A 27,428-nucleotide genomic window follows, 5' to 3' on the forward strand; every position below is an offset into this window, starting at 1 on the left:
TGCATCAACGAGTGGTTCATCCAACGGTGGATTCGCGCGAAGGAAGGTGAATCCTTCTTTGCTAGCCTAGAATAACTCAGGACCTGTAGGAAGGAAGTTGTGGCGCGCAAGCACCAATCAGAAGCCTGCGGTGGCCGTTGGCCGCACTTGGCCCCGTCTGTCGTTTTGCGGACGAAAACAGTTTTAAACCCACACTCTTTCTTCCTCCCCTCACACACTCCAATTTCTCTCCCTCTATTTTTTTTTTCTCCACAAAGAATCGCTTGTTTTCAACACCGCCTCACGTCTTTTATAAATACCCTGCCTCCCCTATTGATCTTTTTCTGAATTCCGATTCGTTTTCTTTTCGGTGTGAGAAGCAAGAAACGAAGGGAGGGAGACAGAAGATCCGGCTCTCAGTGGTTCGCAGGTGATTGCATCTCCTTTTTTCCTCTCCGTTTCTTGATCTCTTGATTCTTGATGTCATGGTTAATGTTCCGCGAGCAAAATCGAAGGATTTCGGTTCGTGGGATCGTAAACATGATGAAATCTTGATTCCTTTTCTTTTATTTGTTTTCTTGGAATGTTGGATTGATACGAATTGAAATCGTTTTTGTTGGCCAGTCGTGTTTAGATTTGGGTTTTCTTTGGGGTTTGGGGTTTTGCAGATCGTTCTTCCTGCTTGCTGCTTTCTGTGCAAAGGATTGTTCATTTGATATGGATAACAGTGTCCAGATGATGTGATCTGAGCGTCTTTATTTTTTTTCATGCCTTTGTTCCTCGAGATCTTGGTTTCTTGATGTCACGGCTTGTGATTGGAGGGAGAAAGACTGAATGGTTTTGGTTTGAAGGGATCGTACACGTTACAAAGTTTAGTTCTTTTCTTTTCTTTCTTCCGCTTTCTGTTGGATTGATAAGATTGAAAGAGCTGATTTTGGTTTGGAGGAATCGTACACATTAGAACGATTAGTTTTTTCTTTCTTCTTTTACTTTCTCTCTGTTGGATTGATAAGATTGAAAGAGCTTTGGCAGGCAACTTAGTTACTAGATTCGAGGTTATCTTGGGGTTTTCTGCTTGAGGTTTGGAAGAAATTTTCTATTTTTAGTGATACAATTAGCTTTGCTGGATGGGCGTGTCCAATGCATCTTGTCGTCTACAGAAATTTAGGACTTGTTTCGGAGAAGCCTTATATGCTTCATTTATCTTCTTATGTATTGGCAATTGCAAATGGACACGGTTTGACGTTTAGTACTGAACTTAGTGGCAGCCTTTGGTTGGAAGTTACTAGTGCTTATGGCAAGTTACTGCTTCCTGTGCTCTGAATTTTGTCACAAAGATTATCAAGTTAAAGAATTCGATTATGGAACAGGCGGTGTCTGATTGGTTTCCTAAGAAGTCTTCCATGGTTTATTTTGCTTCCTATCTATTGGAACTGAAAATTGTTTGATGGTTTTGTATTGAACCATGGATGTAATTTACAGTGCTATGTCTAGTTATGGCTTACTGTGCTACACTATCATGTATTAAAAGATCGTTCATTTGATGTGGAATAATAGCACTTTCTCTGGAGAGATTGTACCTTTTATTAATATGGAATTTGGGATATCGGAGCTTGCAGGTGATAAAATGGAGCAATCTTTTTTTCTTTTTCTGCCTTTGTTTCTTTGTTCCTTTATTTCTTGATGCGATGATTCATGAAGATTGAAGGATTTTGGTTTGGAGATGTCATAAACATTATAAAGGTTGGTTCTTTTTTTTTTTGACTTTCTTTTCGCTCATGATAGTGGATTGATAGAGATTGAAATAGTTCTCATTAGCTGGTTACTCGTCTAAAGTCAAGGTTTTCTTGGGCCCTTGGTTTTAAGGTTAGGAAAAAAGTTTTGATTTTTGTTCATTCAGTTAGCTTAACTGGAATAAGCAGTGTCCAATTGGAAAAGGGCTCCTTAAAGGTCTTCTATGTTCCGATTTATTCATTTGATGTTTAACATTGCAATTAGCGATAGCTTTGTATTGGAATAAATAATGGCTATTACAGGTTACTATTTCCTGTGCTATGTACTATTGCGAGTTACTGTTTCCTGTGCTATGTATCATGTAATAGAAGTTTGTTCATTTGATATGTAATAATGCCATATGTTCTGGAGATATTGTAAATGCTACAATTTATTTTTAGCCCTCCTGGTTTAGTAATCTTGAAATAACTCTGGGTATCCAGTTAGTTCACTAGATCAGAGACTTTTTCTTGGGTTTTAGGTTTGAGAATTATGATTATCATCAATACAACTAGCATAGTTGGAAGAATGTATCCAGTTTGATAAGGACTTTGGAAATCCGCTGGGGCTTGTTTTCTTTCTGTTTATTGAAATTGGTCATGATGTGCAGTTCAATGTTGAAATTGGCGGCAGTCTTGGATTGCGATTGTAGTCACAATGATGGGCGACTGTTTCATGTATAATAAAGTAGTTTTATTTGATACATGGTATAGTGCCATGAAGTATACTGCTCGCAAATGTCTCCATGTTTTTCACTGACTGTATCTCAAGTTAGCCTTGGTATGACTGGCTCGTGACCTAACTCCAATCCTCTAAAGTGGTGCTGAATTACTTGCAAAACCAATTCTGGGCAAGAGAAGGGAAACCATCTTGATTAAGCTGTCTCCTTTTTATACAGTAATAGCTGTAATTAGCTGAAGAATGATTTTGATCTCCAAAAAGTGATCTTCATAATTGTATTTTAGTATTGTAGTGTTGATTTTTATGCTTAAAAGTGTGTCATGAAGAGTTGCTTTTGCCTCTTTGAAGTGATTTTTTCTTTACCCCTGAGCTTAAATGGGATACAAATTGTAGGGCCTCTGAATTCAGGACTTTCTGGATCTTTGATGGCGGCAGTGCTGGCATCAAATAGCTGCTGCCATCATTGCTTTGAGCATTTAGATCAAAGACGACTAGTATATGATTTTGGTTTCTCTGGGTCCATCTCCAACCTGAAATTCTCGAAGTTGGAAACATCAGCAAACAATTCCACAACAACAAAGAGGCTTCCTAGGTTTCTAGTGGAAGTGCGTCAGAAGGAAGCTGATAGGTATGGCACTAATGGACGGCCTGCCAAAATGGTCCCAACGAAGGAATTGATGAAAAGCAAGGGCACTTCCCATCAGAAGCCAGAGTCGTTGAACGAGTCAAGGGTGCTTGTTAATGGAGTGAGTCTGGTTAAAAGGGACAGTACTTCTGCTTTTTATAAAACACAGAAAAGGGCAGCTTTTAAGGAGATTCCTTTCACGGATGAGTTAAAAGTTCTGCCTTCAGATGAAGGTTTCAGCTGGGCCAAGGACAATTACAGCACCTGGCAAAGGACTATGGACATCTGGACCTTCGTGCTCTCTTTACGCCTGCGGGTTCTCTTTGACAATGCAGAATGGGCATATCTTGACCGATTTACAGAGGAGAAGCAGGTGTGCTTTAGAATCTGAATAACAACTTCCTTATCTTCTTGTCAATTGGATCCATAGTATTGATTAGTAAATCTCATGTTTTTCTGGTACTGAGATCCTTTTAGGGGATTAACAAGGATCACTCTGAACTCCATAAATTACCTCATCATGATAATTGGGATCTTTAAGTCCAATTCTAACATCATCACCTTGTAAATTAACCTTGCTCTTCTTCTCATGTCAAAATTTGATACTAAAGGCATATAAACTTTGTTTGGTACTACTCTCTCTTAATTCATTTTTCAAATTTTGATGAAAAAATTTCATCAGGTGCCAGTTGTCAGTTATAGTTAATTCGATTGTTGATTTTTGTTTTTATATTTGAAATTCTGGTTTTATATAATCCTGTTTGCATTTTGAAGTAAGCATCTCCTTATACAGAGAATCAGAAGGCAGAAAACTGCTTCATGGTTGAGAGAACGAGTTTTACAACTTGGGCCAACTTTCATCAAATTGGGCCAGTTATCTTCGACGAGATCTGATTTATTTCCCAGAGAGTTTGTAGATGAGCTTGCCAAGTTGCAGGTATTAGTCATGTTTTCATTGAGAAATCTTTTGTTTCCTTCGTTTGTACACAACTTTTGCAAATGACCTTACCAAATTTTCCTCCTTTATTTGTGGTACTCTGCCACTGATTTCGCTTATTTTATCAATTTCCGATAGCTAAGAGGGTAATGCAGTCTATAATGTATATATGAACTTCACCTTTATCATGTAGGTTGTCTATCCATTAAAAGTTGGTCATACAGACTTTCAATTTCTGTTTTCTGCTGTCAATTATAAGTTTTTATTCTGTTCCTTTGGCATATAATTTTTATGTGTATATTCTCAATTTGAATGCCTCATTAATTAGTATTTTCCATATTGAATTGTTGTTTGGGCCTCGGACATTTGGTAGTGTCAGGCATATCTTTTAAAGAACTTACCCCTCCCCCCTTACACACACATAACCAGACCGACATGCTCACATACCCACCTATAATTTTGTGTCCCAAACCTTGTGAAGTTTATTTACTTTTTATGCAGGATCGGGTACCTGCATTCTCACCTGAAAAAGCAAGAGCTTTCATACAAAGAGAGTTGGGTGCTCCTGTTGATGTGTTGTTCAAGGAGTTCGAAGATCGACCCATAGCTGCAGCTAGTCTTGGTCAGGTGTTTGCTCCACGTAGTGTCAAATGTTATTTCTAAACTTAAGTTTCAACTTCAGTTCATTCTTGCTCCTCAATGCCATTGTGAAGACTTAATGGCATCTTTGTACCACTTATGCTTGTTTTATAGTCTATTTTCTTTTTTTTGCTTCTTATTTATTTATTTATTTTTCTGGGAAACTATTCTAGTTCTAGTTAGAGCAGAAAACCTTTGGTGACAAGGCATGACAATTTGTGCCCACAGAAAGATGTTATGCTTCTTGTTTTTTTAGTTTGCTAGCAGTCCAAAAAATGACTGTAGACATGGTTACATACGTGCACAGATACATACATACACATGTACCAAACAATTGTACATGTCCACAAACATACTTTTCTGCTTGTAATTGTAGAATAATAGCATCGACACCTGTTTAATTTTGAAGTTGTTCCCCAACTGGATTGATAATCTAATATGGTTCTCTGCTTTGAATGTGCAAGTTTGGGCCTTTCCTTGGAATGAAGACAGTGATTAAACCTTGCTCCCCTGTTATGCATTTTTCCTCTTTTTTGACTACTAAAATGTTCTTTAAGTGAGGCAAACTTTTTCTGAGGATTTTTCAGATCTCTGATGTAGCTTTATGATTTTTTTCCAGGTACATCGGGCGGTCCTGCATAATCGAGAGAAGGTTGTTGTGAAAGTTCAGAGGCCAGGTCTCAAGAAACTTTTTGATATTGATTTAAGTAAGTGGACCATTCCCGTTGGTACTGTGATAATTTTGACTTCATGATTGTTAGTGAAGAAACTTTTAGTTAGAGAATGTGGTGTCACTATCTATTATACTGTATATACATTACTGTACATACATTTTTTGTTTCTGTTCATCTAAGATGTCACTTATTCTTTGCAATGATGCACTTGATTAAGAACACATTTATGGTTTCAACTTTCAATACATGCAAATATTAGTACGATGATTTGCTTGTCCTTGTAGAATGCGAATCCTTTAGCTGCTATTTATGTTATGTCCCCTCAACACTTAATCTGTTCGTATCAAAGTTTATTAGTACTCTCTTGTTACTCCTGTAGAGACTTTGATTAAATAGTTATTGTGCTTGTTGGTACAAAACTATGAGGAAGAGGCATTTCAATTTATTGGTGTATGGGTGTTATGGATGTCTATGAATCTAGTTGGCAAATTGTTTGATCTTTAGTTGCTATTGAGTTCAAATTTTTACACAGTTCTGTATTGGTTGCTTCAAATATTATGCCTCTTTTTTCCCCAGGAAATTTGAAATTAGTCGCTGAATATTTTCAGAGAAGTGAGACATTTGGAGGTCCTACAAGGGATTGGATTGGTATATATGACGAATGCTCCAAGTAAGTATTTCACTCCACCGATTCTTCTTAATGTTGTCATAATGGTTACTGGGATTGTTGTTTCTAATCCTGTCAAAGGGTTCATGTGCCATTAACATTTTCAGTAGCAGAATCTTGTTTCATGTTCTGGCAATAAGAGCTATCATTTGATTCTGTCCTTTTATTTTTATGTAGAAGCTTCAGGATTCCCTATTCTGATATGTAAAATGTCTACTCCATTTCACTTCATGTTAATTCACCACCAGAACCTCTAGATCTTGTTCAATCAGTCAATTATAACAGCTATGCTATGCTTGCTTCTTTTATAAGACCGAATGAAATGGCCTTCATCCATGCTGTTCTAGAATTGATTTCGAAAGTCAAGGGGCCTTACGTTAGAAAGCTTGATGCTTTTGGAGGAATTAATAAATATTATTTCCAGTCAACGAAGAGCTGTACTATCAAAAGGATCCTATTTCAATGACATAGTGACGGTCAGTCTAGGCTTTGCAATTGTTTCTTCATTAAATTGTTCTCATACAACCATGTTTGTAGCCAAACTTCATACCATAGTACAGAAAATATGTAATGTAACATAGAATATCTTAACTGAATTTTATTTAGGCTAAAAGCATGCATGAGACCATCTACAGTAAAATTACTGATGTTCTACATAAAGACTAAGCCAGCAGTCAAAGCATAAACCATATTTCAAAACCTTAATACCTTAATATCTCTTGTGATACATAATTTTGGGTATCTTGGCCATCTTATTGATGAATAAATCAACATAGTCCTAAAGCTTCTAGAGAAGTCACTAAAGATACACTTGCATTTAATTTTACATTGAAATATTATTTTACAAACTTTCACACACTATTGAAATAAATATTTGTGATTCAGAATTTCAGATCCTTCTATCAAAATATATTGGCTTTGATCAGGCTGATACAAGTATAAATGAATGAACCATGAGATGTTGGAGCAGCAATGTGGTGTCGCCTTTGTTTTTTCTTCTCGTTTCCTGCTAAAGTTTATCTTTGAGTCTCATCTGATCCATGCCTTGGTGATGGGAGGGTCACCTCAAATTCACTTCAGATGACATACTTTTCTACATGTAATATCTTCATTAGTTGCTTTTGTAAAGTTAATATAATTATGACTGTGGAAATAAAATTAAAGGTTGACTTTCCATTTTCCCCTATCTCTTCTCTACTTGTATTGTGTTTTCTTTCAGGTCCTAGAGTTTTAACAATGGTATCTTAGAACGAGTCCTGACATATTTCACTTTTTCCACCTACTCCTATTTATTTCAACAACCAACATTATACAGTCCCCCTTCCCCTCTTTGAAATTGGTAAATCTTCATAGAAATCCATGTTTCTTGTTATCTTTTATCTATATTGGTCCTCAATCCTTGGTTGTAAAACAACAAAGCCTTATATTGTGCTGAGATCTTTTTCAAATTGCATTGACAGTTATTTTATATATCTGTAAACTTTTTGCTTTTCTTGGTTATGTGTACCTACTGATTTACAATGCAATAGTTTTATCCAAACAATCACCTGCATAGTTTACAGCCATTTTATACATCCCATCACTTTCTTTATCTGTTATCTCACTTTATCTTGGCAACTGTACGCGCTTCCTTGCTCACCTGTTTTTGTTCATCCACGGTCAACCTTCTTCCTCATCATGCCTTTTCTTTTGCTCTTTTCCCTTGGGCGAGGTTGGTGTTTTCATTTTTCTTTGGAGGGGGATTAGCATATGAAGAGGGAAAATAAGCAGTTGAAGATAGTGAATGACGACGATAGATGGTTTGAGAAGGGAAATGAACGAGGAGGATGGGAGACTATAAGAAGTATGGGTGATGGCAAGGGATTTGGAGATGAATAAGAAAAAGGAGCGAGATAGAAAATGACCATAAGTTTGAGAAGGGCAATGAGTTGATGAGGATGAGAGTCTATAATGAGGGAGTAGACTAGAGTGGTTTAAAGGTTGTTGGGAGAGAAGGGGGGGGGGGGCGGGTCAATGATTGAAAAAGAAGCAAGAAACAACATCCACTTCTTTTTGGACCGTTGGTCTAGAGCAAGGTTCGTCTTACCGTACCGAACCAGATGGTATGGAACATACCGTACCATATCGGTACATGGTATGGGGGATGTACTAACATTCAGTATGCTGAACTAGCCCTACACCTTACCGTACTGACACAATGATAGTTGGCATCGGTACGGGGCTTGGTATCGAGACGACGTAACTTAGTCTAGAAGATCATAAAGCTTCTTAAAATCTACTTGAAGGGTTTTGTGCATGTGCATCATACATGTAGATTTGTATATCTATACATGTGTTTGATATGTGCCTGTAGATATTGAACTTGAGGATATTTCATAATGATCATATCGGCAATGGTAAGGGTAGTATATGCATTTGAAGTAATTGACACCTGCTAAATTTTCAAAATCTCCAAACAAACAATATTACTTTCCAGTGGATAATATGTCAATTTGAATATGAAATAAACTTGTTGGTCGAAGCCCTAATGTTTCAAAGCATCATCGCTAAGTGTTGAACAGTCGACTGGTAATTAAAAGACCTGATATGAGTGCGGACTGAATAGTGTATTGGGAAGTATTTGTATTTAGATCATAATAAATGTAGGCAATATGATGCTGTTAATGCTATGTGGTGTTCTTTAATGATATAAGCTGTTAAAATTAATATTTTTTGACGAACACGTTCTCTTGAAAGTAAACAAATACATGTGTATTTTTATAGTAACAGACACACAAATCATTGGAGTCAATTATGTCATCAAGCTGATTAGCTGAAATTCCGAATGTTCATCTTCTAGAAAATCTATTGCATAGGCTCTGAGAGGACTTGGTGGTGATAAAAAGATAATGGTAGCATGAGATCATCATAATTCATCTTTTAAGTATTTGCAAAGTAAAATTAAGGAGTGGGACCCGATATTAAACTACTTTCTTCAACATTTCTTCTCGATTTAAAGCCTCAAGATTCCGAGCATGTTACCAATCAGTTAGGAATTAGCATCTTTAAAAGTGGATATATATTTCATAATTATTTAATAGCCTATCTTGAGCAGGCCTATCTGATACGTTTGGAATGGTATATGTGGGTTAACTTTCAAAGCCTCATATAGTCATATGTTATCAATAAGGTTGATTTTATCAGATATACTATTTTGGGTGGTGCTATAGGAATTACACACATGACAAAAGGAATTGTGTGCTATAAAACTAAATTTCTAAAATAGGGGACTTTTGGACAATCTGGAAATTTCTATCTGATAATTGGACATACTAATGTCCCAAGCTATCTGAAAATTTCTTCCTATTCCTTGCTATGGGAGGCTGATCCGACCTTTACTTGACCAGATCCATGGCATCCACTACTTTTTATTGAAGATCTTCTTGATTAGATACGCATTTTATTTGTTAGCTGGGGATATTTTTTTGTCCTATTTTATGTACTTTGATGAATATATTTGCTTCTCTGTATATGAGAAAAGAATAATGTGGGTTTCGAAAATGGGGACTAGTTTTCTTCACAATTTCTAGCTTGGGAATAAAAGAGGGCATCCTAGTGCACGAGGCTCCCGCCACTGCAGGGTTTGGGGTGGGTCAGAAGTATGCAGCCTTAACCCCATGCATAGAGAAGCTGCTTCCGTGAATTTCTAGCTTGAGGACAGCTTACATTATATGACACAAAGAGATAACTTTATTTTTCGACTTTGAATGACTTGGGTTATAGGCCAGGGTTTTGTTAGAGAGGCTCATAAGTCTTTATGTAAGTAGTTCTAGTGTGTCATTTTAAAAGCTGTTTTGGTATTTTACTGTTTTACTTAACGAAACATTGGACCTTTTATGTGATTTTTTGCATGCTGGTTTGAAGACCATTTATCAGATATAATAATATGCCTTGGGGAAGTTAATAGATTTTGCATTTGTCTTTGTGGAAGTTTAAGTGTTTTTGCATCTGTCTTCAATTTAACTGATTTTGACTTTTTTTTAGTGATGTAAGGTTCTTTTTCCCTTTTTGATCTCACCAATCTTGTAGTATAGTGAACTACAGGATTCTTTTCTATTTATCTTCATTTCTTTTTTCCAGGAATAAACCAACTGTGGTTCCTAATAATGTATGAAACTTTTTCTCTGGTATAATGTGGCCATCCTTACAATCTTATGGAATTTCAGGATTCTGTATCAAGAAATTGATTATATCAATGAAGGAAAGAATGCTGATAGATTTCGTCGAGAATTTAGAAATATTAAGTGGGTTCGTGTACCTGTAAGTTTCTTGCACTGTGAGACGTTTTTAATTAGCTTTCTGATCGAAAGTCTTCCTTTATGTTGGTGTTGGTCTCAGAATTTTGGGCATGGTTGTATTTAATGTATTATGGCTTTTCTTCTGTAGCTCATCTTTTGGGATTATACAACGACTAAAGTCCTGACCTTGGAGTATGTTCCAGGTTGGTGTTAATTGGTTCCTACTTATGCATAGCCTAAAATGTAACTGAGCATTGACTGTTCAAGAATTTACATCACCTTTTATAGCAGTTATTCTGATTTTATGCTTAATTGATTCACTATAATCACTTTCTTGAACAGGCATAAAAGTAAATAGTTTGGATCAGATAGATGCAAGGGGCTTCAGTCGTTCACTGATTGCTCAACGTGCAATCGAATCATACTTGATTCAGGTAAAAAGGTTCTTCTAGTTGAGGTAAACAGTGAATTTACTTGTCTTTTTTTTTCCTGGTTTTCAGTCACTAGCAAACTCTTTGAAAAATACAGCCACCCCTATCAGGATTTACAAGATCCATTAGGCTGATATGGTGTTGTGCAAGGTCTGTGGAACTATCTCGAACCGCCCGGTTCGGGGCATCACGGGCGTATCGGTGGCGAACCAGGACGGTTCCCCCGCTCTCTCTTTTTGTCTCTCGTTCTTCCTCTCCCCCATCTTTTCTACTGTGTCGGTATGGGCCCGGCCCGGCACAATGCAAGCCCGTACCGACTCGTCCCGCCGAGCAACTAGTACAGTGCCCGGTACCGGTTCCGCAGACGTTGTGTCATGCATCTAAGAGTGATACTGCTTGTGTACAACTGCAAAAGAGGGTATGCGTGGTTCCCTCGGAAGAAAGAAAGCAATCGTATGTACACCCAGATATCAAAAAGACAATTGGCAGGCCGCCGTTGGTGTCGGGCAGTTGTTAATCCAGTTGATGACCATGGATGAATTGCTCTGCAATCACCATCAGGATACACACATGTAGGTGAGCCTTGGCCAAGCAGTAGGAAGCTCAGTTTCAGCATTCTTGTCCCATAGGGAGGATAGAGCCAACTAGGACCCGACCATGATCATCCTGAATATTAATCCAGTTGATGACCATGGATGAATTGCTCTGCAATCACCATCAGGATACACACATGTAGGTGAGCCCTGGCCAAGCAGTAGGAAGCTCAGTTTCAGCATTCTTGTCCCATAGGGAGGATAGAGCCAACTAGGACCCGACCATTATCATCCTCCACCTGCAAATAGACTGCTCTTCTGTACAATCCCATCAAAGTTCATTTAAAGACACCATGAGGGAGGGGGGTACCTGATTTAAGAGTATAGAGGTAGACTAATGGGTCATAAGACATGTGGATAACCAGGACCTGCTGGTATGTCAACTAACCTGATGGGCCTTAGGAAAAACAGATGTAGCAGCCAAGAATTCATTCACCTGTGGGCTATTGGTGGGATAAGAGCTCTTGCACTCTGGTTGAATGAAGCAAGGGCCGCAATTACTGTGGGCTTTCCATCGTCAGCATCCCATATTTGCAATGTAGGGTCCATGAGGCCTAGTAGACAACAGTGATAGTAATTGCTTCAACTTCTGAAGAAGAAGCAACTGATGTCCGCCGGACAACAAAGGAAATTATAGATGAAAGCAGCCACCATGTAGAGCTGGCAAATGGACAAGCCAGGTGAATATGATCAAGGTTCTCATAAGTCATAACAATGCCCATGACAGGGACCTTTGGAATAGAACTAGACTCCTCTCGCTGCCCAAGTGCTGGTGTAGGAAGAATGCCTCAACTTACCTTCCACCAAAAAATGGCCGGGGATGCCTGCAACTTAGTCTTCCACACCCACTCCATGACTGTTTGAGCTTTTCCAATCTGTCCTGTATTGCAGGTGCATTTTGTAGCCATTTAGGACAATGATTTTCTTATCATTTTTGCTTATTTTATTGTTAGCTTTTTAATTTTTTTTCATTCTATGTCAGGTTGATTGTAGAGATGTGGTGATTATCTTCTTTTTTCTTAAATGCTAGAGTTTGTGCATCTATAGCCAAGCTTTAACTATTACAACCACAGTTTTTTCTTTTTGCTTTAATAATGTTAGAGGTGTCCCAGCGGTCTCCTTGAATATAATTATCTTTGCAACTCTAAGATGTTTTACTAGATGCTGATTTTTCAAATTGATTGCAACAATTTCTATCAAGCATTAAAGGCAGTTTGTAACTGAACTATGTTGTCCATGTTGCTATATGCTCTCTTAGGGATCTTATTTTGTTAATATCTAGGTGATTATGATTTTAATGTGTATCAATTGTTAGGATATCCTATGAAAGTAAGGAGCATAATAATCTGTAATGCTAACATGCTGCTATTTTCTGCTAACCCAGATACTGAAGACTGGCTACTTTCATGCTGATCCCCATCCAGGCAATCTTGCCGTTGAGACGGATGGGTCGCTCATCTACTATGACTTTGGAATGATGGGAGAAATAAAATCTTTCACTCGAGAGAGATTACTTGAATTGTTTTATGCAGTCTATGAAAAGGATGCAAACAAGGTACTCTTATTTTTGGGCAGTACTGATATGCTTGAGTTGCATGCCAATACAGACCATATATAAGTATTTAATAGGCAGGTGTTACTCTAATCATTGGATAACTTTCTGTTACGTGCATTCTTATTGTTTGTCACAGACTTCTGTTTTGCTCTTGTAGAGTCTGCTTTGCTGGCATCAAGTTACGAAAGTGGTCAATACTATACTCTTATAATCCTGATTGCCTACATGAAAGAAAATGTGTCGTCATAGAGACAAACAGATTATAAACAGATGTAAATATGATACATGAGGCCATACTAGACTGGCTGCAGATGATTAAGTACAATGTCAATGATAGCACTCTGTCAACTATTTTTTTAATATTAATTTTATGATGTCAAATTGTACTTATTTCCCTTCAACAACTTAATAGCCACATAACATTAATGACTTCTGATATTCAGAATTTGAAATTAAAAAAGACATATTTGAAGCATAAATCCTTCTGATGAGCTTATCACATTTGAGTTCAGAAGAAACTGTTTCTTTATGGTTGCAGTTTGGTTAGGACTCTTATTTGTCTGATATGTATGCTGCTATTGCTGGGAACATTCCTAGAACACTTAAATGTAAATACATGCTCTATGTAGGGATAGATCAAGATTCTGGAATCTATAGTAGCTGTTCGCTCACATTTTAAACTATTAAAGGAAAAGGTTTCAGCACCACTATGCTGAAGCAGATCCTATTGTGTCACAAAATGTTCCTGACTAAAATCCTCTTTCATTCATTCAAGTGTTGTGCTTATTTGATAGAGTTGTTTGGTGTAACAAGCTGCGTCCATTCAGGTAATGAGGTGCCTCATTGATCTCGAAGCTCTACAACCAACAGGAGACTTGTCATCGGTTTGTATAAACTGCTACTATTTTCTCAGACTATGGGGATGGTTGCTTAAAATACAGATCATCATGCAGCGATCTTTTCCTTTACTGTTATCCAGGTGAGGAGGTCTATACAATTTTTCTTGGACAATCTTTTGAGTCAGACATCTGATCAGCAACAGACCTTGTCCGCAATCGGTGAGGTGGGTTGTAAATTTAAAATAGACAAGAGATTGAACATTCTTGCGCATTTACTGCTTAAGAGATTATCATGTGTGGGTGGAACTTTGATCATTCTTTGCAGGATTTGTTTGCCATAGCAACAGATCAGCCATTCCGTTTTCCATCCACCTTTACCTTTGTCTTAAGGGCATTCTCAACTCTTGAAGGTGCAGTTCTTACATCTTTGGCAGTGGTTTTAGTAGTTAGTTCATACTTCTCGTTTTTCAGTCTCATCGATGAATATATGTGAACTTATTACCATGGTTTGAAATTCCTCTGTAAACTCCGAAACTGATCTGATCCAAAACTGTGTTGGGTTTTGAAATTTTGGCTTAAACTGGCTCACAGGGCCTTTTTTTCTGTGCGTGGTGCATAAACTGAAAAAAAATAGGTAAAAAACATTATTTTATGGTATTGTCATTAGTTTTTTAAAATAAATTATCCCTTGGATGACATATTAAGACCGTTAAAAGCATTTTTTTTAAAATTAAGCTGGAATTTTGTGGGTCTTGAATAGAATTATAAGCACATAAATATTGGTGGCAAGAAATTTTTGGTAAAAGTAAAAAAAATTATGTGTACTATAGATCTTGTAAACCATGACTAAATCTTTTCAAATATTCCATAACAGCCGAAATTCAGGAATGAAGATTTATTTTCATAAAATTATTTTGTTATTTTGACATAAATGTATATATTTGGTGTATAAGATTTTCATCAAATAATCATATATTTCTAGATTTTCTTTAAAATTTATATATTTCTATACTTTCTCTTTAATGTTTTTTACAATTTCTAGAAAGTCTCCAACTGTTGAAACTTGAAACTATAAGCATACCATCGAAGTTTTAGAATTACATGACAGTGTAAAATGATATCTAAAATGCTTGGCCTTTTCTTCATCTTTGCATTTTATATTTTTATGAGAATTTTATTATTTTACACAGATTTTGAAACTTGGACAGAAACATTTGGAACTGCAGAACTCAAAACTCATTTGATCCAAAACAAAAAAAGATACCAAAATTTCAAAACTCTGTTACCACATATCCTCTACAATCCTTGTTTATATAAGAATAAGTAATATTATTGCAGACTAACTTGTGTAGTGTGGAGATTAATGTGCAGAATATATGATAGAGATCTAATTATGCACAACACAAGCCTTATTAGTTATTAGCAAAGGGGTTTATTATAAAGTTATGTTTTTTATATGATTCAAATGTAATTTCCTACAGAGAAATGATTGAAAGATGGTCAGGCATGTTACAGCCTCTTAGGATTAGAGTTTCTACAAGTGTACTTATGTTGAAAGGAAAAAGGTTGATTCATTTCACTTCTTTGTGCCCACATGTGTGCATAGTTTTTTTTGTGGAAATATGAAGCATGCAATGCCCTTATTTTGAGTGCCTAAATTTGTGCAAATGCTTTGCCTTTGGTTTTTCCATTACATTTTATTGATGGATGACATATGTCCAATGTCAAAGCCTATGCACTAGTACATGGCGTGAGGTACTGAATGCTTCCATTTGGATAGTTGTGCAGTTGTGCATATGATGTATAGACATGTACCTACAGATACATAATGGTACCAGTCGATGCTGTTAACTGTGTTGAAGTGCTTAAGTTTCCCCAACTCATTTATCTGATTTGTTTTGTTCAGGACATTTCATCTTCCCAGAACACTTCCAAGCAAAGGTTTTCCCATATGACAGAAAAGCTATGTTCCACCAAATTTTCCATGCAAACTTAGAACTTCAAAAATAATTTGAATCCATTAGATAGGTTAAATATTTCAATTTGTCAAATTGGAAATACCTGAAACTGGTCAGACTTGTAATATGACAAAATCTGTTTTAGAAAAGAAACAAATTACTAGCTGACCTCCTATCAGATATTGTTTGGACTTGGACTGAGTCAAAGATCTTATTAACTAAATGAGGTGTTGGCATGGCAGATTTTATAGTTCTCACGTTTAAACCAAAAGGGAGTTTTTTTTTCAAATTATATGAACATTTTTACATTTTCTTTGAGGCAATTTGCATCTTCACATGGGATGAAACAGAGGCTTCATTTGATTAAACATGGTAAGCTGGATGCACTAAATGTCCATTTAGCAACCATTCAATGAAGCATAGATAAATATTTAGACTACGGTTCCTAAGATATAAAGTTAAAATAGGTAATGTGCCATGATTAGTTAGCATGCCGATTATTAAGTTATCAACTTATTATCATATATCAATATGAATACTTGCAATTTCTTATAGAAATCCTTACCATCTTTATCTGCTAACTATTTTGCAATTTCTTAGGTAGAAACCCTTACCATCTTTATCTGCTAACTATGATTTCTGTTTTGCAGGTATTGGGTACACATTAGATCCAGAATTTTCTTTTGTGAAGATTGCTGCACCATATGCACAGGTTTAATCTGCCTTTCAACTTATTTACCATCAAGTCTTGTCCCAACTTTATAGTTTAGCTTTATAATTCTTATATACTAGTCATTCTAAGCAAATCCTTCCCAAGTGTTCTCAGGACTTCTATTCATGTTGTCCTAGGGTCCTTCCTTTTCCTCATTTTGACTCATTTTAGACAGATCCAAGCATCTTGCATTGTGAAGGCCTCTTCAACTCTTTGTTTTGCATGCCCATAACGTCTTAATAGTTCTCCCCTCTCTGAATCTTGACAGTATAACTCATGTTTACAGTTTTTGTTTTAAGTCGCAAAGATATGCTTGAAGCTTGCTTCTTATATCTGCATTATATGATGTAAAACTTCAGGAATTACTAGACATAAGACAGAAGCGACGTGGTGGAGCAGAATTTGTCGAGGAGATACAAAAACAAGCTAATGATGTATGACCTCTAGTACCTTATTGCTTTTGTTTCAATATCTCCTTCTGTATTTGCAGCAATATGTTGCTTTAATATTAATGTTCCTTGTGTTCCATCATCTAACTACTGGTTAAGCTATACATATGCATTATAGCCCACAAAGCAGTTCAACATCATCTTGATGAGGTTGATGATGATAATGATTTTCAACTGCTTTTTAAGTAATATTCATAGGCATGCCATATATTACTACTTATTAGCCGAATAATGTTTTATTGATAACCATTTTGTACCCTCGAGAAGAAGGGATCATCTACTTCCAGTATCACTTTTTTGCTTTAGATTTAATTTTGAAATCAACTATGCAATTGTTTAGTTACTTTCCTAGTTTGCCTGCACTTTATGAACTTCTCGACCATAATTTTTTCAGTTTTATATGATGTCAGGTGACATGGAAATTTTTTGATTTTGGGCATAGGAATCCATTATGCTGTATAGCGTAATGTTGATTTTGTAAATAGCATAATGTATGGTGCTGTTATACAATATAGCTGATGAAGTTTTAAGTAAAGCTCAAATTTAAGGTAAAGGGGATACAACCCCAAGGTTATTGTGAAATTACAAATATACCTAGAGATTACTTTGTACTAACCAGGATCGGCAGAACTATCCCGAACCGCCTGGTTCAGGGCATCCTTAGTCGTATCGGCGGCAGACCGGGACAGTTCTGGCAACGAAACCAAGACCCTATCACTGGAGGGGGAAAAGGGGAAGGAAATAAAAGAAAAGAGAGAGGGAGCGGGGGAGGGAGGGAGGCCAACGCCCGGGCAGGAGGCGGAGGCCGTGGTCGGATCCTCTGATTCGTTCGAAAGAGGGGTCCGGTCGCTAAAAAATTTTGTGATATGTAAGTGAAGTCGGCAAACGATTTGCCAACTTCACTTAAAAATTGCAAAAAATTTAGCGGTTGGACCCCTGACTCGGGCGCGCGCCTCCGCCGGCCTCCTTCTCTCTCCCTCTCCCTCTCCCTCTCTCTTTCCCCCTTCTCTCTCTCTCTTTTTCTCTCTCCCACGGTCTGCATTCGCCCTCTCCAGTGTCAGTATAGGCCCGGCACGGCGCGGGCCCTTACCGAATCGTGTTGTCGGGCAACCAGTACGGTGCCCGGTACCCGGCACAGCAAACCGTGGTACTAACGTTAAAGTGTCTTTTGCATGGTTGAGTATCCTGGTATTTGACTAATCCTAGGATATTCTATTCTTGGACAATATATAGGGAATAATTCAGATGGCTTTGTTACCAGAATTTAAAGAGTTTTTGATGCAGGAGAATAATGTTCTCAATGAACAAAACTTCAAGATCTTTCTACCGGCTTTAGTAGGCAAGGGGTCAATTTAGGGCTATTTATAGGGCTCGAGACTTCATGCCAGATCTTCTCATGATCCATGTGATTCCTGAGATTATTGCAAAAATTGTGGACAATATGTAATATTGACTGATTTGGTAAACTTGACCCTTTTCCCTTCCATATTATCTTCCACATTACATATTAAGAATTCGTCCAAAACTGTAAAACACCAAGAGATTTGATTCTAGCATAAAAATCCTCTTAATTGGAGATGCTTTAGTTTCTTCCATTTATGGCTGATGGCGAATTAAGAAAATCTTGCAAAATCTACTTCATAGCAAAGATGGCAAGTCAAAATGTAGATCATAGCAAAGAACAGGTTAGAACATGTTAGAATAGCATTCCCTACCAAACATGCTTTATTATGATTGATTTTGTCAAATCAATCATTGCCACATTCTCATCAAGGAAAAAAAAATCATTGCCACATCATATGCACAAATGGCATTGGTTCTTTTAGGCTTTTCTCCTTTTGTAGGGATGATCATCTTTTAGTTCTCTGGGCTTTAACTAAGGATCTTTTAGGTAGGCTTTAGCTAGTTCTTCAGCTACTATGTTATTCTTCAGAGGTTGAAAAGGACTTGCCATAGTCTGCCGTACCGGCCCGTACGTGCTGGTCCGGCCTGGGACCGGTACCGGATCAGCGTGGAATTTGGTACCGGTAGTTTATCGTTGGAGAACCGGTATGTAACCGGTACGTACCGGTCCGGTCCGCCGTACCGGTACGCCGACTGGTACCGGTACGGCGGACCTTGGGACTTGCCTTGAGTCCAGCACATATGATTGCTTTGCACGTCCACACTTGACTTGTAACCAATACTACCAATAGATACCATATGACTTACTATGGTGCCCAAAATTACCATATGATTCCCAAGGCAATTTGTAGAGACATTTGATTGCAAATGCCTCACTTAGATACATGGTGCATTAGTGAACATAACTGATACATGGTGCCTTAATGAACCTAACTGATGAGTGGTTGATCCATCTTTGTATTCATAATGCAAATGACGAACTATGCTTTCTTCGTAAAATAAAGTGTTTAATATATGAAATTTATGCATTTAGTGATATTAATATGACAACATGATCAAAATGTAAACCATGAGATTTTTCTAAACTGTGGGCATTAACTTTATTCCTGCTAAACCATCCTATACTGAATACCATGTAGTAAGGCTCTGATTTACATACCATAATCAAAAATGAAAAACTATTAAGGCTTTTAACAATGCAAATGTACATATAATGCTTTGAAGTGGCATATTAATTAAAAAGTGCACCATTTATGGCCTTCATTTGTTCATGCTATCTTTATTCGTAACTCGTCTGGTCGGTAATCAACCATACATTTGGCATTATGAATATGATTGTGCTAGTCTATAATGTCTATTCAACATATACAATCTATCATAATGCCATCACTATCTAAATTGATCGAGAGTTGTTTTGGGGTGTTCAACTATTCATCATTGACCTCTTCTATTCCAGCTTAAGCTTCACTTCTTGTCATGGTCATCTTTAGCTTTTACTGTTCATTAAATATTATTGCTTGATCTTATTATTTTTCATCTCTATCTTATCAGGGTTACTGCAATTAGACTCTATTAAACATTTCATAATCAACAATTCTTCGTTTCATGAATGGTGAAGAAAGATTCATAAAGCCAATTCTAAGTTTAATTGTTGTATTTGATGATTTTCATGATGATTAATTCTATTTACCTGTAATCCATCTTTACATCATCATCTTTAGTACATTTTCTTTAGGCATGCACAATCCTTGTTCTTACTATCTAATCAGTGAAGCAAATCCAACCATGTGATTTCCTTGAAAAAGTATTTTTTGACCTCTCATGCATGTTACCGTTACATAACCATAACAATCAAGCCTTGTCCTAGCTATAATGTGTTCGCTTTATGAATCCCCATTTACCAATTATTCTTGTATAAGTTTGCCTCTACTATTATTGCAATGTCTTCCTTGTTCTTTTTATATCTTTATTTTGCATGCTGGTGCATCTTAGACTCTTAGTTGATTTCTCTTACTTTGTCTTTAGTTCGTGCACATTTCTCACTCTATTACTCGTTTTCCGCACATCGTCTCAACCAAGGTTCGCCGTACTGGTACCGGTAGGCGTACCAGTCGTCTACAGAACTGGAACACTCTTTCTCGCCGGAGCCGGGGAAGAAGAAGAAAACGAGAGCGAGCGGGGGAGGGAGGAGAGGAGAGGCCGCCCGCGGAGGGCCGCCGGGGGGGGGGGGGTGGGTGGGAGGTCGGGAGGGGGCGGCGGAGCCCGCGGTGGGACGGGGGAGCCCGCGCGGGCGCGGCGGAGGCGGCGGCCGCATCCCCTGTTTCTTTCGAAATAGGGGACGTGGCTGTGGAAAAAAATTTAGGATTTTTAAGTGAAGTCGGCATTTCGGTTGCGGACTTCACTTAAAAATCTTCAAATTTTTTTCCGTGCCCCCGTGGGTTCCGCCGCCCCCCGGCCCCTTGCGGCCCTCCGCGGGCGGTGGAGGCCTGTCCTCCCTCCCTCTCTTCTCCGCTTTCTCTCCTTCTTTTCGTCTTCTCCGGCTCCGGTTGGGTTCGGTCTGTATCGGTTTTTACGGCTTCGGCGTGCCAGTTACGGGCCGGACCGGTCTGATACGGCCCGAACCGGCCGATACAGTTCGGTTCGTTACACCTTGGTCTCAATATTTTATGTTTATTTCTGAGCCACATAGCATTGTAGGCCTAATTTTTACTTTGTAATATTTTTTCTTTCATCACCAACGTATGGGGCAATCGCATATCTCGAGAATTTTATCTTTATTGTGCAACATCCTAAGGCATGCTATCATTATAGTACTCTAAGATCAAATGTTCACTTAATCCTAAAAGCTTATTTCCATTGTTCATCGAACCTACCTGAATTAGGTAGTTCGACCTGTACCGAACCGAATTGAAACCAAGTTGGGATGGTTCGGCGGCTTCGGCCAGTTTGGTTTAGTTCGAGAGCCTTCAAGGGCTCTCATAGTCTCGCATCCTCGCTCTCCCCTCACCTAAATGCTTGCTCACTTTCCAGCCTCGCCTAAATGCTCGCAGCCTCGCTCTCCCCTTGCCTAAATGCTCGCTCACTTTCCATCTCCCCCCTCTTCGAGATTGTGGCACTGACCAACTATTGCCCCAAGGTAAGCCTCCCCCTCCCCCTTCTCTCTCTCTCTCTCTCTCTTCCTCTCCTTCTCTCTTTCCTCCCTCTTCATAAGCCCCCTCTCTCCCCCCTTCCTCTCCCTCCCTCTCTCTTCCTCCCTATCCTCCTCCCCCCTTTCTGTGAGCCCCGCTTCCCCCTCACTCTCCTCCCTCTCTCCTCTCTCTCCCTCTCCCTCTCCCTCCCCATGGTTCACTACACCCCGGCTCGGTATAGTATGTTCTGGTATTGTACCGAACTGGTCACCGGCTGGTGCGAGCCCTGGTATTGGTCTGGCAGACCTTGCTTATTTCTAATAGTACTATTTTTTAGTTTTTTTTTCTTTTGTGTATATAACGTAGTAACTGAAATTAGGCACTTGTCGATAGTTTTAAACTAACTATAGGCTCAGTTTTATATATCATTGCTGCGTTGTCATTCTATATAGTTTATTTTTGTTCAACTCATATTTAGATGTTTCTAGTAACTTTTCTATAATTCATGTTATCATTTATTGTGCTCCAATCTTATGGCGAACAACTTGACATCCACATAGAATTACATCAAAGGTGCATCTAGGAATTTAGCAGTCCGATCATCTAAAACCGCTGCAAATTGGCGAAAGTTTTAAAAGCTGTCTCCTAATGTATGTCTTTTGCAGTTTCTAAAATTCAACCTTGTTTTGTTGTACAAATTAATCTTTTTCCCCCTTTTCCTTAGTATTGCCCTTTTGTCATTGTATTATTAAGTTATATCTTGTTCATCAAGAGAGGTACATGCTTCATAATTTTTGTTATTTGAAAGCAATTATAATTCCCAAGATCTAAGATATACTTACTATTTCTGTTTTTTTCATTAACATACTTTATGGAAATTTCTTTTTGTTCTCAATATTCCTTTATGTTCTTATACTAGATCTTACTACCTTTAGCTTCTTATCTATGTTGTATTTTTGCAAGACATTATCATTTTATGTTTGGTCTCTATTCTTTGCTACCAAATGTTTTGAATGAAAAGATGATCCATTGGTCTCCCTTTTATTTCTGATATGACGAGGATGCATCTTATTTATTGCAGGCTAGAAATTACACTATCTCAATGCCGTACAGAATCCAACGAATAGAAAAGTTTGTTAAACAACTTGAGTCGGGGGATTTAAAACTCCGTGTCAGAGTACTTGAGGTATCTACAGAGAATATTCATTTTCAAAAAAAATTGAAATTTTTTCTATTAAACAAATAGGTATTACATATTGAATTCTATTATGCTACATAATTGCGTGTAAATGAAAGGGAACTGATTATAGAAGCTATTCTCCAAACTCCATGGAGCATTTGTCATAATATATTTGAATAACTGTTTTAACTTTTGCTTATTTGATAGTAATACAGGATAGACCTTATGCTTTAAAAAGAGAGTGTAATTGAGCTCAATTTAATGTTTTTTTTTAAATTCTTGTATTTGGATGTTATATAAGCTAAATCATCTACAAAAGTTGAGGGTCTAGGCCTTGTTGGGGATTGCTGTGGTATTAGAGCTTTTGGAAATAGAGCTTTTGGAAATAGAGCTTTGAGAAGTAGAGCTTCTATAAAAAGTTGTTTGCTATTTGGTAATTACATTTCTTAAGTACTTTGAAACTTTAATATGTATTTGGTAACCATACTAGGGAAGACTTTTAGTACGATAAGATGACAATAAAGAACATTGCATAGTATTATATAGTAGAGCATAATACAGTGCAATATTACTTATTATTATATAGTATAATATAATATGATAAAACATTAGCATGCAATATGATGCAATATAATATAATATAATATAATATTATTATGATATAATGTAATATAATAAGATATGACATAATATAATATAATAAGTAATGTGTTATTATATTATTATAACAATATAATGTAATATAATAGTGTAATAATATTATATAGTATGATTAGAGTATAATAATATGATATAATATAATATAATAATACAACATAGCTAATGTGAGTTAATAATTATAATACAATATTCTAATATAGAATATTATAGTTATTACTATTACATATTAATATATTATTACATAGGATAATATTTTTATGGTATTTGTTTGTGGGCATTTTGGTCATGATAAAAATTTTAGTGTAGCCAAAATAGCTTTCCAACATCTGTCAGAAGGCACTTTTTGAAGAAGCTCCATTTTAGAGCTTCTCCCAAGTAGACCTTTTTAGCTTTCTAGCGAACCCAAAGCAGCTTTTTGATTTTTTACCAAAGACCACTATACTATTCAAAAGTACTTTTGGAGGGCCAGAAAGTGTTTTCTGGCTCTCCAAAAGCTTTACCAATTGGAGCCTTAGGCTTTGTATGGGATTGCTGTTGGTAGTAGAGCTTTTAGAGCGTTTAAAAGTAAAGCTTTCGAAAAATAGAGCTTTTGGAAGTAGTGTTTTTATAAAAAGCTATTTGTGGTTTGGTAACTACATTTCTAAAGTATTGTAAAGCTTTAACATACATTTGGTAACCAAAATAAGAAAATACTTTTGGTATAATAAAATGACAATAAAGAATATTGCATAGTATTGCATTATTTGCATATTGGAGTATAATACAATATAATATTACATATTATTACATATTAAAATATTATTATTTTGTATAATATTATTATAATATAGTATAATATAATATTGAATACTATAGCATAACAATATAATAGAATATGATACGATATGATATAATAATATATCATTAATAGCACAATATTACCATAATATAATATAATATAATATAATTATAGTTATGACTTAGTATATAATATAATATTATATAAATAATATTGTAATATAATATAACAATATAATATAACAGATTAGAATCTAATCTAATAATATATTATAATATAATAGATTATATTATATTATAGTGTAATAATATTATATTATTACTAAATATAATTATATTAGATTGCATTACTGTAATATAATAATATTTTATTATATGTTTATATTATAATATTATATTCTATTGTATGATTATATTATAATAATGTTATATTATTAATAGTATATAATAATATTATTATAATAATATATTATATTATCATAATATAACTATTATTATTATATAATATAATATAATGATTGTAATAATATGTTATATTATGCTTATAATATAATATAATAATATATTATATTATAGTTATGTATTACTATAATGATGTAATAATAAAATATAATACAACATAATAATTTATAATTTATTATTACATTACATTATATTATATTTATAGTATAATACTATATTATGATATGATATGATATAATATAAGATGCAATCATGAGATTTGTCGGTGGACATTTTGATTATCAGAAAAATTTTATTATAACCAAAACAACTTTCCGACGTTGGCCAGAAAGCATTTTTGGGGAGAAGCTTCAAAATAGAGCTTTCCCAAATAGACGTTTTCTGACAAAGCTAAAACAACTTTCCGATTTTTTACCAAACACCATTATACCATCCAAAAATGCTTTTGGAGGGCCAGAAAGTGCTCTCTAGCCCACCAAATATTTTGCCAAATGGAGCCTCAGTGTGTCATAGAAAAAATTTGAATGGCAGCAAGCATGTCCTATTTTGAGTATTATTGTAAAAATTATTGGTATGATCATTTTTTGGGTACAAAATTCTTGAATCTAACTGATACAGTAATAGAAGGTTGGACTGTCTTTTTCTTTCTGTACTCTTTTTTAGTAAACAAGCCCTTCAAATCTTTATCAGCAACTAAAATTAACTTTGTCAATTGTAGGTCTTATGTTCTTGATCAAAGTTCTCTATCTGATCTTTTCATAAATGGCTTTCTGTTTGCTATTTTTGCTTTTCCCTATTTATATGATGCGTTATTAGTGATATAATGATCATATATATATACTGATTTCTCCAGTCAGAGAGAGCTGCAAGGAAAGCCTCAATCCTGCAGATGGCTACCATGTATACTGCTACTAGTGGAACCCTGTTGAATGTTGGGCTGACGTTAATTAGCCAAGGAAACCAACCTATTGCAAATGTATCTTTCATTGGTGCTGGTAAGTGGCTCACTTGTCTTGTTCTTGGAAAATCTTAACACAAACTTAAACACAAACATGCAGCTCTTCTTGTGTTCATGCCAATGGTGCATGTATTATAGGTTATCTAGGTCCTATTTATGCATATTTTACACTGGCTGGATTCTTGTTGTTTAATGAGCTTAGATCAGATTTAAGTCTTACAGATGCACACAACATGTATATGTTCATCATGCATGGCTGCATAAATAAATACATAAACCATTATGCAAAAATATGCATAAAGACATACACTGACCCTACATGCCATCTTCTTATGTGATCCTACTCCCACTTCTCCCCCGCAATGCACTTCACCTCACTACTCTGTATTCTCAATCTCCCTCCCACCCTCCACCTTCTGCACTCCAGGCCAAGCTTGTCATCCCACCCTGTCCTCATCCTTTTACTTTAAGCCCTTGTAGCTCCACTACCGCCTGCATCGTTGTTCCCAACTAGTGTTTGCTTGCACAAATCAACCATTCTTTGTGTATGCGCTAAACCAAATCCTCCTATTTTCTTCCCAACCAGTTGTTCTTGAAAATGACACTTAAATTTTGTGAACAATTACAGATCTTTCCTTATTTATGCTAGTATTATATGTATTATAATTAATGAGCTTACATCGCGAAGCTTTCACATACAGCATGCATGTTATTGCATCCATCGTGCACACAATTACATCACTAGAGGTATGCAAATTGGTTAAACCCCCTTTTGCCCCCATCTCCTGTGATCCTATGTCCACCCCCCAACCCACCAAAAAAAAAAAAAAACTCTGCCACCTGCTCCAAATCACTCTTCACCAATCTCGATCTCCCTCTTCCCTAAACCTACCTCACTCCAGGCCTTGCTTTCCCAACCCAACCCTGTGCTCACTTTACTTTGCCTTTCCAACTTCTATGACCAGTGCAACCCTGGGATGGACGTCCGATAAGGCTGGTGCTCCTTTGATACTAAGTCCCTCCTATTTCATGCTGAATTATAGGAGCACTTCTCAATCCATCATATATCCTGGGGTTGTGGTCACCATATATGGCGATCCAAACCCTTCTGTGCATGTAAACCCTTCTCCTCCATTTTGTACCCTTGCCTTCTAGCCTTCTTTGATGCATCATAGCCTAGACATTCGTATATTGGGTTAACAGACTTACTAAGGAATAAATTCTTTATATCTTGCTCAAGGTTGACAAAATATTCAAATACAATCACTCGATGATTTTCTTCTGTTCATTTTGGTTTGAAAAGCCAAGGTTCTAGGTTGGTTAAATTTAATTCCATTCCATTGCAAACATGCAGGTATTTTCTTAACATTAGTGATCAGATCCATGCAAAGAGTGAAAAAGCTCGACAAATTTGAGAAGATGATTTGATGATCATTCGGGTGTGGTATTTTTTGTTGTTGTTTGGATTCCGTTCTTCCAAGTTAAAACTTCATCACAATCCTGTCCATATCTTGCATATGAATTTAGAAGCACTTAATCATCCATTGCAGGCTTGTGGGCACGTGATGTAGATGGGGAAGAATTCACCCATGCTTCCAGGTCAAGAAGAAATTTGAGATGATTGTTGTATATTAATGCAATCTGCTTCATTTTGCTTATGAAGTTGGGCTTCAAATACATCCTATTCCCCATGCAATGGAAGATTGCGATATGTTCATCATATGGTCCGCCCTTCTATGTGACGCTTACAAACAGGTCATACAGTTCGCCCTTCCATGCGATACTTAAAACAGGTTGTCAGAGCTTTTGAAGCATAGAAGAGCTAGGAGCACCTTGCCTGCCCATCTACTTAAAAAGTTTATATAGGAATAGAACGATGTTACACGATGATCCTACTGTAGGATTTTACTGTAATATTCTTTAGCATATCTTGTTTAGCTAATTACAAAAAAAGTTTAACTAGAAAAACTAATTGTAAGTAGAATGAAATTACCTTATTAGTAACCATCTATGGGATCCTTCATAGAGTATATTGCACTATCTATGAGATTTTTATACTTTCATGCACAA

General features: G+C 36.5%; 1 protein-coding gene across 1 annotated transcript; it reads left to right on the plus strand.

Annotated features, from left to right (window-relative positions):
- The first annotated feature begins 216 nt into the window (after window positions 1–216).
- Window positions 217–27,388, plus strand: LOC103702392 (protein ACTIVITY OF BC1 COMPLEX KINASE 7, chloroplastic). Its single transcript, XM_008784813.4, has 19 exons — window positions 217–409; window positions 2,827–3,431; window positions 3,852–3,995; window positions 4,497–4,622; window positions 5,254–5,341; window positions 5,885–5,978; window positions 10,181–10,274; window positions 10,401–10,455; window positions 10,595–10,686; window positions 12,661–12,831; window positions 13,659–13,715; window positions 13,811–13,894; window positions 13,996–14,080; window positions 16,279–16,340; window positions 16,700–16,774; window positions 22,403–22,507; window positions 25,254–25,395; window positions 26,713–26,797; window positions 26,909–27,388. Exons 2-18 carry the CDS (start codon window positions 2,859–2,861, stop codon window positions 26,784–26,786), a joined length of 2,121 nt encoding a protein of 706 aa, XP_008783035.2. The 5' UTR covers window positions 217–409; window positions 2,827–2,858; the 3' UTR covers window positions 26,787–26,797; window positions 26,909–27,388.
- The last annotated feature ends 40 nt before the right edge of the window (window positions 27,389–27,428 follow it).

This window comes from Phoenix dactylifera, chromosome 7 (assembly GCF_009389715.1).
Source record: "Phoenix dactylifera cultivar Barhee BC4 chromosome 7, palm_55x_up_171113_PBpolish2nd_filt_p, whole genome shotgun sequence".
NCBI classification, from domain to species: domain Eukaryota; kingdom Viridiplantae; phylum Streptophyta; class Magnoliopsida; order Arecales; family Arecaceae; genus Phoenix; species Phoenix dactylifera.

What these genes read in the sequence shown, in the direction of transcription:
- LOC103702392 (XM_008784813.4), top strand. Translation starts at nt 2,859, where the DNA reads ATGGCGGCAGTGCTGGCATCAAATAGCTGCTGCCATCATTGCTTTGAG. An exon ending in GATTTACAGAGGAGAAGCAG is followed by an intron (nt 3,432 to 3,851) that starts GTGTGCTTTAGA and finishes CTCCTTATACAG; the next exon opens with AGAATCAGAAGGCAGAAAAC. An exon ending in TCCGTGTCAGAGTACTTGAG is followed by an intron (nt 22,508 to 25,253) that starts GTATCTACAGAG and finishes TGATTTCTCCAG; the next exon opens with TCAGAGAGAGCTGCAAGGAA.